Raw genomic sequence first — 13,408 nt, 5'->3', positions numbered from 1 at the left:
GGGTGCCAGCACAAAGTGGGTGCGCTCTCAGAGACATCGCAACCCCACGATGCTCTCATCCCCTTCCAAATGTCACTTTTGCTTACAGTTTTGCCTCCTTTGCCAATGACCCTCCCCGCAGATGAGGCAGGGACCCGGATGTGTGTCTCCAACTTAACTTCTTCCTTCGGTCCAAAAAAGTTTTCCTCCTTCAGCTTCCCATAAATCCTGCCTTGTGCCTGTAGAGGGGAAGGAATACAGCATCAGGTGCAGCTTAAGATGTCCTATCCCCGCATGCCCCCTCAGTTCACCCAGCTTGGCAGGTATCCATCCTGCGGACCAGGGACATATGCCAGATCGCAATCAAATCCCAGTTACTCAGGGTTTTAAATCAGCTCAGCCCCCAGGAGGGCTGGTGCTGTGTTAAAAAAAGCCACAGTCCAGGGGAGCCTCAAAAGTGCACACTAAGAAGAGGTGGCCGTTTTGTTACTCCCCATCCAGCTTTGCAGGGAAGGGGATAGTGGAGGAGGGCACTGGGAGACCCCTTCCCCCACCCCCCCTCCCAGCGACGGCAGCAAAGGGAGGGACCTTGAACTGAGCTTCTGGAGGGCCCGTGATGATGACCATGCGCACTTTGGAGTCCGGCGTCTCCGGGGGTGCAATCTGGAGGGGAGGAGAGAGACGGTCACCGCAGCAGGGAGTTGCACAGGTAGGATTATGGCCATGCCCTCCTCCCCTGCAGTGCAGGATTGGGCACCCAGACACATCACCTGGGATTTTAAGGTGTTTTTCACCACCAGAAAGGCACCCACTTGGTGAGAGGTGCTGGCAGGACAGAGCTCCTTGACAGGGAGACACTACCTTAATAGAGGCACTTGCAAACCGGGAGAGCTGCTTGATGTGCTGGCCCTTCTTGCCAATGATCGCACCAACCGCCTGCGCAGGGATGAAGACATGCACCGTCTCTTGCTCCGGAGGCTGCAGGTACAGTGTTACTGCTCAGGCTCAGATGCCATCACGAGGATCTGGGCAGTAGAGGCCCCCCCACACTCTGCTAGCCCAAGTGACAGCTATGCCTCTCCTGATGGTGCTGGGTGAGTACTTTATCTGCTGTATTTGCAATAAGTTAAAGGTCCAGATTCTGCACCCACGCTGGACCTGACCCACCAGGTGACAGCAAAAGATGTTAAAGTCACAGCCCCATTCATTGCAAGGATCTTCCTAATGCAGAGGAGATCTCTGAGATGGAAACAGGAGCGATTTTAGCTGCCAGGTGTTCACCTACCATGAAGGAGCTGTACGGCGCGGCTCCAGAGACACTGCTAGGAGGAGGAGGTACTGCATTGGAGGAGGCAGGGAAGAGGCCAACAGCAGCCAGGTTAAGGCCAGGGATGAGGTGAGATTGCAGCTGAGGGTGAGAGGAGATAAATATTCATTGCTTTTACCAACGAATCCTCTTAGAGAGCACACATCAGATGAGAGGTAGGGCAGGAACCGTGCCCGGCAGAGCTGCCGTCCCTGAGCCAAGCTGCACTCACGCTCATGGCTGCTACATCGTTCTCATAGGCTTCCCTCACTTTCTTCATGATCTCCTGCTCTGCTTTGCAGCAGTTCTCAATGGAGCCTTTCACCGTGATCGTCCTTTCAGGGTTGTACAGAGTCAGGTCCTGCAATCTGACAATGGGGGGGCGGGTTAGCGTTACCCTGGTGAAGCAGCAGCACCATCTCCCTGCCATGCCTTCCCAGTAGTGTGTATCCTCCCTTCCTTCTCATGAAAGATTAGCTGCTATCATCACAGTAGGCACTGCACAGGCAGCACCTGCCCTGCTGCCAGTCAGAGCAGGGATCAAAATAATGGTTTGCATTGGGAAATCCATCCAGCCTTCCCCAAAAACACAATTTAAGAGGAAAAAAAACAATTCTCAGTGGCTATAAAACCCAGCCAGCCCTGTGGGCCACTGCAGCACAGAGAGGAAGAGGAAGTGATTAAAGAAAACATAATACCAGGATTTTTCAAGACAGCTTTGGGAACCAAAGTACCCATGCCATAGGTTGGTTTCCCATGTGATGGACAGGCATCTTCGCCCACTTTCATCCATCTCTTCCTCATCCTTCCCATCCACCCCATGCTGGAAAAGGTCTGCCCTGGTTTTCCCAAAGACAGCAAGGAGCCTTACGATGAGATGGTGATTTTTGTCTCTGTGTCCTGCTCCACTTTCTTCAAGTTTCGCCCTTCTTTGCCAATCAGGCGCCCCACAAAGTTGTTATGGGCCAAGATTTTCAGAGGCACTTCATCAGCTCTTGAGAGAGGAATGAAAAAGAAAAAAAAAAAAAAAAAAAAAAAGAAAAGATTACTACTGCACTACTGCCAGAAGAAGAGAGATTGACTACAGAGTGACAGGGTAAATTCATGTTTCCTTGCTCAAAGTACTCCAGCTCTCCCAAGGCATGGCTCCCCCATGCAGATTGGAGTGCCACACAGGTCCAGGTGTTAAGACAGTAATACAGCCCAGCAAAGAGCTGTGGATAGGATATGCATGCACAGAAGGGAAGGGGGAAACCTTACGTCTTGGTGTCCTTTGCCTCCTTCTGCATGATCTCCAAAATCATTTTGCAGGCAGCAGAGCAGCCCTCAGGGGTGGAGTGGATGCTGATAGCTTTTTCTGCAGCTCCTGCATTCTCTTTTCGGTGCACATCAATCCTGCAAGCACAGGATAAATGCTGGGGTGGGGCACAGGGGAGAGGCTCTGTGGATTTCCAGCTGTGTTAGTGCTGGCTGCTCTACTCCCCCAGCATCGCTGCAGACTGCCCTAAGATCAAGCATTGTGTTATATGCACACAGGAGAAGCAAGGGGAGTTAATTCTGGGCTCAATACTTGACATGGACACCATAGCTATAAGTTCAAAACATAGAAATCCAAATAAAGCGGCAATATCTATTTATATTACATAACAGGAGTGATTAAGTGGCAGAACAAGCATGTTCCTGGGAGATGGGACACATTGTCCATCACTTCATGTCTTAGAAAAAGCCTTCCTTGGAGAAGAGCAATAATCAACATAAGATTGTAGGCCAAATGCGGGCGGGTGAAGCTCAGCAGGCTTGTGCTAAACGAGACCAGCTGAACTAGTGACTTCCCCACGCACTCCCTGAAATTGCTCTACTGCCCAGCACTGAGGAGCCTGTGGGCCCTGATCCAGACAGGGCTGTCCTGGCAAAGGGAGACACGTGGGAAACCAGAAGGCAGAGCTGAGGAACAGCAGGGGAATGTGGCTCTTGGACATACCACCTTGTACAGCAGGAGTGCCAGAGCATCCTCCCACAGCCCATGCTCCACAAAGAAATCCAGCCTCAAAAATCACTACAGATCAGTCCACTAATTAAGGTGCAAACCAGCTCACGGGGGAAGGGGAGGAGTACATACTCACTTGGACTGCGTCTGCTTGGTGATGTTCCTGATGGTGGCCCCTTCCTTGCCGATGATAGCACCCACATACTGTGTGGGCACCAGGAGACGGAGGGGAATGTCAACTGGCTGCTGTTTGACTGGTGCCCCTGCAGTGACAGGGGAACCCTGCCTGGGGGCACCACGTGCCCCAAACCCACCCCGTCGCCCATTCTCTGGTCCTTGCATGGACTGCTCATCAGGGATGTAGGAGACCTTCAGAGCATGGTTCTCCAACTGGTGCCCATTCAGCTTCATGATGGCTCTGGAAGACAAGCAAGGAGAGAAGGGGTTGGGGTGGTGGATGTCCCTCCCCAAGCAGCAGTGTATAAGCACCACCCAAAACAGGTCAAGCCCTCCCTGGCACCAAATGTCCGTTGAGGAAGCATTAAGAATGGTGCATGGAAAAGCCATCAATGCCACAAAGACCTGGAAGGACTTTCCACCCAGCCGGGATAGGGAAAAATGTTTTAAGGTGGCTCTCTCTGAGCACCCAACCCTGGGTCAGGGGACTATAGTAATGGGTACAGGACAGAAATGTGCAGGGAGTGATTTCCAGGTCTCCTCTGCCTTACAATTTTTTTTTTTTTTTTTGGTCAACATTTCAAACCCATCTCCTAGTGGGGATTTTGAGTACTGGCTGCAAGAACTATAAACTGTCGATAGATGGGGCTGGTAGCAAGAGCAAAGTGACTGCTCTTGTCACAGTTATGCACAGCTCTCCTTCTAACCTCCCAAGGTTTCTACAGAAACAAACCAAACTGCAAGTTTCCAGAAACCGCTCGGTGACTCAACTTGTGGTGGTAGTGCTAAGCAAAGCCCTGCAACTGTCTGAACAGAGACTAGTAGCCTCATCCCTGCAGCATGGGGGGGGGGGGCCTCAAGAGGAAAACACTTGATAAAGTGTATGCATCCACAAAAAAAAAAAAAAAAAAAAAAAAAAGCAGGGGACAAAGGCTGCAGACCTGAGAGCAAAGCTACTCACAAAGAGCTTTTTTGCTACAGGCTTCCTAACGAAGGAAACCCAAAACATTTCCAAGTGCAAAGCACAGGGCCAGTGCAGATTGACACTGGACAGGGCAAACTGGTTATGCATGGGAGCAATCCCTTTGCTGTGCTCCATGCACGCTGTGGTGCTGGACTCTGTCCCATGCTATTACAGAAAGTACAACTGAAGGGTGATTCTCCAGTGAAGCTTTGGTGCGGCCACACATACAACCACAGCAAGTTCATGGTGGCTACAGCTTTGACAGTTGAAACATTATAGACCAGGCAGTGATTTGGAAGATGTTTTCATGGGGTGACCACACACAACGTCCCTGGGGACTGTGGCATGGCCACAGTGGCCACAACTGAGACATGCCCAACTCACTGACGTAAACCTTCCTGGATAAAAATCTATCAATTAGCTCCTCCTGGCTGTCCTCCAAGGAAAGTGCTGATTCCATCACTTTTACAGCTTTCCAGAGCCCTTCATCAGAGCAAGAGGAAAGTGAAATAAACACAGTGGTGAAAACCCAACTAATTTTCCATTTGCATTTAGTGTAAAGCCTGATCTTCCCCAGGCAGGATAAGGATTGGAGTTGTAAGTCTCCCAGTGACACAACCATTAGCCAGAGAGGACGTGTGTTGCCTCACACCCAAGAACCTACCAGTTTCTATGATATTTGGCCTCAGTATTACTATTTTCTGGAGCCACAATTCCTTAGATCATTTGAATACAAGAAAATCGGTGTTTTCCTTGAAAAAAAGTTGTTTGTTTTTACTCTTTGAACTGCAGAAAGAAAAAAAAAAAAAAAAAAAAAAAAAAAAAAAAAAGCCTAACAACTTGGATGTCTTCTAAGGGGCTTTAATCTGAAGGCAAATAAAAAGAAATCAGAACAGGGAACAGGGTGTTTCTCAAAGATTTGCCATATTTTTACCCCAAATTTATGAATTCTGGGTTAATGTGACTTCCAGCACTGAAAATCCTATTTTCTGCACTTAGTAAGGGGTACAAAGCCACTGCAGCATGCCACGTAAGGGCAGCCTTGTGCTGCTTGGGTGGGCTACAGGGCACTTACTGCCTGGTCTGCTCCCGGTTTGCATAAGTGACGTTAACAACGGCGGTTTCGCTGTCTGTGTTTACTGCAAGTAAAAAAGGCAGAAATTAGAGCCAATGCGAGCATCTCAGGCCAAGCACACCTGTAAAGCAGAGTCCATGTTCAGGATGGCCAGGGTCTGTCCTGTCCCATCCCAGTGAAGGATGTGTACAAATTTTTCTCCTACAAAGGAGAAGATCGTCCAAGGGTTTGCACCATACTGGTACTACTGACAATGCCCACGGACACTTTCCCAGACAGCACAGCCCCTCCTGCTCTATTAAAAGGATACCACTATGTCATATAATTGTAGAATATCCCAAGTTGGAAGGGACCCACAAGGATCATCAAGTCCAACTCCTGGCTCCACACAGGTCTACCCAGAAATTCAGACCATATGACTAAGAGCACAGTCCAAATGTTTCTTAAACTCCCGACAGGCTTGGTGCTATGACCGCATCCTTGGGGATCTTGTTCCAGTGCACGACCACCCTCTTGATGAAGAACCTCTTCCTGATATCCAGCCTGAACCTCCCCTGTTGCAGCTTGGCACCATTCCCATAGGTCCTATCACTGGTGACTAAAGAGAACAGATCGGCACCTGCCCCTCCACTCCCCCTCGTGAGGAAGCTGCAGACTGTGATGAGGCCTCCCCTCAGCAGCCTCCTCTTTTTCAGGCCACCCTTGCTCTCTGCACTAAAGAAGCAAAGATGCCAAAGCCAGCTCCATCCATTCTCCTGCCACTCCTTGCTGGAGCCCAGGGATGGTCTAAGCTGCACCCCCCAGCCCTCCTTTCTACATTGAGGACAGTTATGGTAACTCTACACACATTGGGCATCCCTGGGGCAATATTTAAGCTCCTGTCTCAACTGAATGCCACTAGAGAGTGAGATAAGATCTGCTAAGCAGAGACAGTAATCCCTCACCAGCCTCCAGAGGATCCTGAACCTTCCCTGGAGGAGCTGTTGGTGAGCCACATTTGTGTGGCCTTTACGGCTCACTGAAGGGGGACCCAAGGGTGCAGAATGATGCTGGCCAGTAACCTGTGAGGGAGACCCATGTGCACTACCCACAGCCTCTGCTGGACTTGCCTTTTAGTGGTTGAGAGTGATAACAACAAAAGGACCCAGTGACCAGGCTGAGACCTCCTGATACCTTTAGCCAGGGACACAGCTGACAAACAAAAAACATGTGTCTGTCCTCTCCATCCTCCCACCCCAAACAGGCAGGGCAGAATATATCTAAGTAACAGCAAGTTGGCTTCTTTTTTCAGCATTACCTTGCTCACAGTTTTCTACAGTGCCATACTGAGCTAGCAAACCATCTAGGACCTGGAAAACAGAGAAAAAAAATCACATTACATGGGGACAGTCAGGACAGACCCAGGAAACACAGTCAATCAATAGAGTTCCAGACATTAAGATAGTATAAGCAATCTGAGAAACAAAGGTCCTGTCTGCCCCAGGATAACGGGTGAACGAGCCTCAGAGCCAGCTGTGGGGAGCAGAGAGGTAGAAAAGAGCCAGGGAAAAGTCCCAGCAGCTGGCTGGAAGAAAGGGTCCATTTTTCCTGCAATAGATAAATCAAATAACACTATTATAAATGGGGATTTTGTTGATGTAGCTTACATTGCTTATACCAGTTGAATTTACTCTTGTAGCAGAAGAGGAACAAGTGATGTGGACACAAGGGTCCAGTATAATTAGACCCACATAAAAACAAAGAAAAGGATGAATCAGCTTTAATCCCAAGTACAGAAACCTGCGGGGGAATTACGCCTTAAATTTGCTCTAAAATTCTTCATGGCAAGTCCTTGTGCTGTTCTCCCTGCTTGCCCCTCTTACCTCCCATCGCAACTGGGGTGGGATGTTTCTGATTTGAATTTTCCGGCTCCTGAAATAAATGAAAAGTAATTAAAACCAGATTTGGTGTCAGAAATTCATTCATCTCACCTTGAACTGTTCCTCATTGATGTATCTAATCAAGCTTTGCATTCCCACATGCTTCCAGGGTTTCTGATGGCGTTTGGTTAATTACACCTTGCTTTACTGCCTGGTAGGTGCTAGATATATGCTGTGAGCTTCACTGAGAACAAGATGCCAAAATCCACCCAACCCTTCTGAACCGACTATAGCTGTAGCAAGGGCATAGCTAAAAATGCAGAGTTTTGACAGATTCATTACAATGATTAGAAAGCAAAAGGGGAAGCAGCATTCATTTAACCTGCCCCCCACACTGGAGACAAACCCGGGCCATGAAGGGGAGAGTCTGGGGATGTCAAAAATGCTGGCAGGGAGCTTACAGGGCATGGCCATGACATCTGGAAACTCAGCTCCAGCATCTGAGTTAGTCTCAGGCCACTTCTCCACTCAAATTTTTGGCTCTTCCCAACCTAACTTTTTCCAAAGCAGAAACTTTGTTTGCTTGTTTGTTTTTTAATTCTGATGTCAAATTTACCCTGGAGGTGCTGCTGCCTGCCAGCCACTCCTCGCCCAGCAGCTGCCACAGACAGCTGTGGGCAGCTGTGACCCCTTCTGGACACTCCAGCCCCAGCACACAAACTGCTGCTGCTGGTACCCCAAGAGCCCTTGCCAACAGTAAATGCCAGGAAATTTTTTTTTCTTTTTTTTTTTTCTTTTTTTTTTTGTTTTTGTTTTGTTTTGTTTTGTTTTTGTTTTTTTCCCCCTCACCATTGTGATATTTCCACCATATGGTTTTGCCACCTTCTGCAGTGTTGCTAGCCCACAGGAGAAGAAAACACATTGTGCACAAGCAAAGGGAAGTGGAGATCACTCAGATGAGCCTCCTCAATTTCCTAATTCACAACACCCAGTGAGACATTAATCTCACAGCAGTAACACCCTTAGGTTCCCAGTGCTGCTTACACCCTTGGAGGATGAAGCCTTGTGAGGGCAAATGCACAAATGCGGCTAGCTTTGGTCCAAGAAGAGTTGAGTTAAGGGTGCAAATGTCTTCTGCAAAACACCCTGTGGGATTGACTTTTTAGCCCTCTAAAAGTTCAGCATCTAATTTTAAGGCCCAATCTGAAATGAGTGCCTAAGCGCAGTGGGAGACAGTCTCTACCCCTATACCCAGTCAAGCTGCTCAGCAGAACATGGAACTTTAAGATCCCTAAAGAAAAGGGAGATGAAATGGCACGACCACCACAGGCATCTCAGCACTGGCAGCACTGTTTTGGGGTAAATACACTTGGACAAGCTCATCACGGACCCGAACTTCAAACCCAAATTATTTGTGAATATGTTAAGTAGTCCAAAAAAGGAGAGAAAATTCGATTCTAGTGTTGTTGTTGTTGTTCTAATTACACAACTTCAGAAGGTGGCCCAGCTCATTTGTCAATGAGAAGAAGAAATTGGTCTCAGCATGAAAAGGTCAAAAGCAATCAGTATTATTTAGACACACAGGTAAAGACTCCTCATAAGCACCTTTATCCTGTCAGTTAAAAGCATCTGTCTTGAGCTCATCCTCTGATCTACACTGCAGATTCAAATTCACATATATAAAAATGCCTGAAAGGGCTGGTTTGGTTGGTTTCAAACAAATCAACTTTGGATGTTTCCCAAAGTCATTTAGATTCATACTGGAGGGATGAAATATCCAGAAAGATGTGGGATTGCCCTGCCATCTGAAAGCCCTAAAGAAGCACAGAAATAAATATGTAAATAGTCAGCACTCTCATCAGCTCAAACATCAGCAAGGCTCTGAAACACCAAATTTTGTTGCTACTATGGATGCAAACTTGCGGGAGGGGGAGCACAGACAGATAACCCAAACCCTTAAAATTCAAGGTATAGCAGAGGGGTGCAGGAAGAAAGAGGAGAGTAGAGACACTAAGAAACCAGATCTTTTGTTTACATGCTTATCTACATCCCAAAATGAATAGGAGAGAGATTAAGAAATTCAGAAAGCAAAGAATGTCACAGTCCAGTGAGGGACAAAAGGATTTGAACTGACAGAGAAACTAGATTTCCAACCATCCACCCCTGCCACAGAAACATCTCCACCTAGCTACCTACAAGCATTTGCACAGGCAGAGCATGCATTCTTCACATTTGTGACCAGAACCAAATGCACCATGGAGAGAAAATATTTATTTATCAATTATTAAATATTATACACATATTATACTATTATATAACATACAATTGTATATATTATATACTGCTATTATTTTTATATATATATATATATAAATATAATACAAATAAATATAATAATATACAAATATTAAATTCCAGCAAGGCCATGCTTGGCTAGAGAGATGAGTTTTATCAGCCCAACTGGCAGAGCTGCAAAACACAAAACAGGTTCCTGTGAGCCCAAATGCCCTCCTGCACTGAAAACTGCAGAGAAGTCCATCCAGGGAGCCAGCACCCTGAATATTTGTGGCATCAGTGCTGCAGTGCCCATTCTGTGCTGAGGCAGGTGGAAATGGGACTGCAGCCATCTGCCTCTCACTAAGATCTGAGGTTCTGGCTCGATATGGACTCTCCCTGCAGCACATGGAAATCACCCCATCTGAAGAGCTACCACTGCTCGGATTTGGCTCCTTCCAAGCCCTCAGCAGTATCTGTGGTTAGAATTACAGAGGAAGTCATGAATAAATAAATCCATCTTATTTGCTTTACTATAAGCAGGTCTCACTGTATGTTGAACCTTGTTGTGAATGTCACTCTTCAGATCATTGAATACGACACCTGGTTCTGCTCCCTACAGCCTCTGCCCTGCGCTAAGCTTTACTCCAAATAAATAACTCTGCTTGTCGGTGATTCCCAGCTTTTTATTCATAATGTGCCAAACCCAGGGAGCTCCTCCCTCTGCACAGCTATCTAACTCAGTATACATGACCTCAGCTGCAAGCTGGGACTAGCTCAGGGGCTCTGTACAACACAAAGATGTAGCACCACCTGTGCTTGCATCCCTCAGGCAGGAATCACCCGATAAACCTGGCATGAGACAGCAGGAGGTCCCCACGGCCTCCAACTGTGCTGCTTGCCTTATGCCAAAAGCAGGAACATCCCAAATCCTTGGGGTGATCTGATGCAGAGCAAACCACCTGGTAAAAATGTCTATTTGCAAGTCTGGCCAGTTCCTGTCCATGCGCTGGTAGCTTTTTAAATAACGAAAATAATAATTAAATAAAAAAGGAAAAGGGAAAAAATGGGGGAAGGAAAGATGAGGGTGAAGAGTTGTAGGGCTCTAAGGGGAGAGGAAATGTGAGTCCCAGGAAGGGATCCCAGTGTCACCGTCCTCCTGCTTCATGCCTATATTGCTATTTGTGATAATGGGATTTTAGCATTCAACTATGTCAGTTCTTCAGCCCTCAAAAACACGCAAAGCTGCCTGGCAGCCTAGTACAGATGTCCTGGCTCTCTTGAGGAATCAGGAGGCAGACCAAGACCTTTGAAATCACAAACAGAAAAGCTTGATGCTTTCCACAAATCCTCATGAGCTGTGGACAGGGCTCACTAGAAAAATAAAAACCCATCCTGATACAACCAGGCTGTAACAGGAGGCTAAGATGGTTCCATATTATGGAGTTGGGTTAGTATTTGTGACTCCTGAACATCATGAGGTACTCTGTCAAAGTCTTCCCTGGGTTTTTCCTTCAACTGTCTCTCTTTAAAGAGCGGAACACACTACCAGATTAAACTTCACAGGGGCACAAAAGTGAAGAGATGGAGCAAAGTGCCATGAAGCAACCTGCATTGTCCAGAAAAGGTATGGACTATTCTGAAATATCCAGTACCACAGAGATTTTTTGCCCTCTCATAATGTGCCTATCAATACAGCACCTGGACAGACTGCATGGTTCAAGAACAAGTGGATTAGCAGCAACCACTTTTCCAGAATGGACAAAATAATGCAGATATTTTTTTTGAAGAAGTGGCAGCAAAACAAGAGCTCTGTTCATTCAGAAAATACCCACTGCTGTTCTCTGACAGCCCTGAAACCAGGTGGAAACCATGCTCTGTTTTTAACACACCCAAAGCCCTCCTACTCACACTGTTGCTGGCTGTCAGTGCCACAGCAGCAGCTGCACTCTTGAGTTGCACAGCATCTCTACTACAGGCAGCACATCCCACTCAGCACATAGTGCTGGTATCCACTGCATCCTTCACAGAAAACCCTGATCACACCACAGGCAGAATCATTGTTAACAATCCAAAATTAGATGGGTTTGTTTGTTTTTAAATTTCACTGGGAAATATCCCAGTGCAGATTCAGCTGTCGGGATCTCCCTTGGCATTCAAGAGGGTGGCCAGAGCCTCCCACTTAATTAAGAATTTGCTTGCAATTCCCCTGGAGTGGACTGGCACAGCAGTAGTGGCAGTGACCCAAGAAAAGGGCACTAGCTAGTTACAAGCAGGCAGCCTGGCTGGGCGCCAGCAGGAGGATGAGGCTGGCTGCTGCAAACGATGGCAAAGCAGAATTGGTACAACCTTTTCTTGCTCAAAGTTTCCCTTCACTTTTGCATGAGCTTCGTGTGGTATTTTCATGAGGATGCTTTCAGGGACAGAGCTGCTCCTTGCTGCATTGCCAGCACAGGTGCATGTATTTTCAGCAAGGAGATGCAGTGACACTTGCTTCCGCCTCCTCCCAATAAACTTTTGACCACATGCTCCAACCGAGATGAGGCAGACAGTCTCTCCCTCAAAAGGGGAAGAGATGGATGTTTGGAGAGGAGCATCATTGCACTCACACAGCAGGTCAGCAGCAGGAGTTAGAATAAAACCTTCATCTCCCCACCTGAACCTGCAGACGCACCTCTTTCCCCCCTCACAGCACATGGACCTTTGTGATGCAGACAGGGACACTACCGAGGGATTTGGGTTGTTTTCCAATGTGATTTAGCCCTGAGCATTGCAGGAGGCAACTGGAGGGTTTGGTGTGGGGAGTGTATGGAGGAGTCCTATCATGCTGATGCCATGCACCGACGAGGTGGGTGCCAGTGCAGGGTCTGTGGCAGGTCACACTGAAGCACAGGGCTGTCCTGGGACAAGCACTCGGAGGTGGCACCTGACCAGTGTGGCAGTGAACATCCAGGAAAGCTGCTTTCCATAGAACGGTTTAGGTTGGAAGGGACTGTAAAGATCATCTAGTTCTCACCCCCCTGCCACAGTACCTGATGCTCTCTCCTCCCTCTGTCTGTATCACAGTGCCAGTAACGGTGGGTTGAGCTACGCAGACACACCAGAGCTGCACATGCAACAGACATGGCTTCTGTGTGATACTGGCTACAGCATCTCCCTTACATCCGATGTCTCATGGATCTTCTCTATACCTTACCACATATTTCTCAAAGCAAAGGTGACTAAGGGCACGATAGCACTGAGGGACCAAGCAACTCAAGCAAAGTATAGCCAGGCTCTAGGCTCTTCACAGCCTTGAACACCAACCAAGTGTGACCATCTCCCACTGAAACCATTTCTGGAACTCCTAAAGGCAAGAGAATGGCCAAAGACAGAGACACCGGGAGAACCTACTAGAACTGAACAGCATTAATGAGGGCTTTTCAATCAAATGGAAATGTTATGCAAATTTGGGGGTTGAAAACACAGTGCATCCCTGATTCAATTAACAGCATTTCATTTATCTAGTTAAGTTTTGATTCAGGAAAACACTTAATCCTGTGCTTAATGTGTTGTTGTTTTTTTAACATTTTAAACATTTTTAAATAGGAAAATGTGGTTGCTAAGACACAAATGTTGCCAAGGGACTCAAAGAAAAGTTGTAGTTGTGAGACACGAATATTATCCCTATACTCACTTCACTGACAAGGAAACAAAAGCACAGAAAAGGAGGTACCTGCTCAAAGACCACAGCAGGTCTCTATCATGCCTTTGAGCACAACATGGCACCACAGGAGCTGTCCACCCA

The 13,408-nt window shown here is 47.4% G+C and overlaps 1 protein-coding gene across 2 annotated transcripts in view; it reads right to left on the bottom strand.

Moving 5' to 3' along the window:
• Positions 1–13,408, bottom strand: part of IGF2BP1 (insulin like growth factor 2 mRNA binding protein 1) — a 30,203-nt gene that overhangs the window by 1,877 nt on the left and 14,918 nt on the right. For both annotated transcript variants that reach the window (XM_084496083.1, XM_084496084.1), the window contains 11 exons: positions 7,351–7,399; positions 6,786–6,837; positions 5,489–5,552; positions 3,409–3,690; positions 2,546–2,680; positions 2,157–2,279; positions 1,518–1,653; positions 1,265–1,387; positions 841–957; positions 568–642; positions 87–218 (listed from right to left, as the gene is read on the bottom strand). In XM_084496083.1, the coding sequence (XP_084352209.1) occupies positions 87–218; positions 568–642; positions 841–957; positions 1,265–1,387; positions 1,518–1,653; positions 2,157–2,279; positions 2,546–2,680; positions 3,409–3,690; positions 5,489–5,552; positions 6,786–6,837; positions 7,351–7,399 (1,288 nt within the window). The remainder of the gene's footprint in view (positions 1–86; positions 219–567; positions 643–840; positions 958–1,264; positions 1,388–1,517; positions 1,654–2,156; positions 2,280–2,545; positions 2,681–3,408; positions 3,691–5,488; positions 5,553–6,785; positions 6,838–7,350; positions 7,400–13,408) is intronic.

The sequence above is a fragment of the Aythya ferina genome (genome assembly GCF_964211825.1).
Source record: "Aythya ferina genome assembly, chromosome: 23".
Lineage (NCBI taxonomy): Eukaryota > Metazoa > Chordata > Aves > Anseriformes > Anatidae > Aythya > Aythya ferina.
The sequence above is the reverse complement of the archived record's forward strand: the minus strand, read 5'-3'. Positions and strand labels throughout refer to the sequence as shown.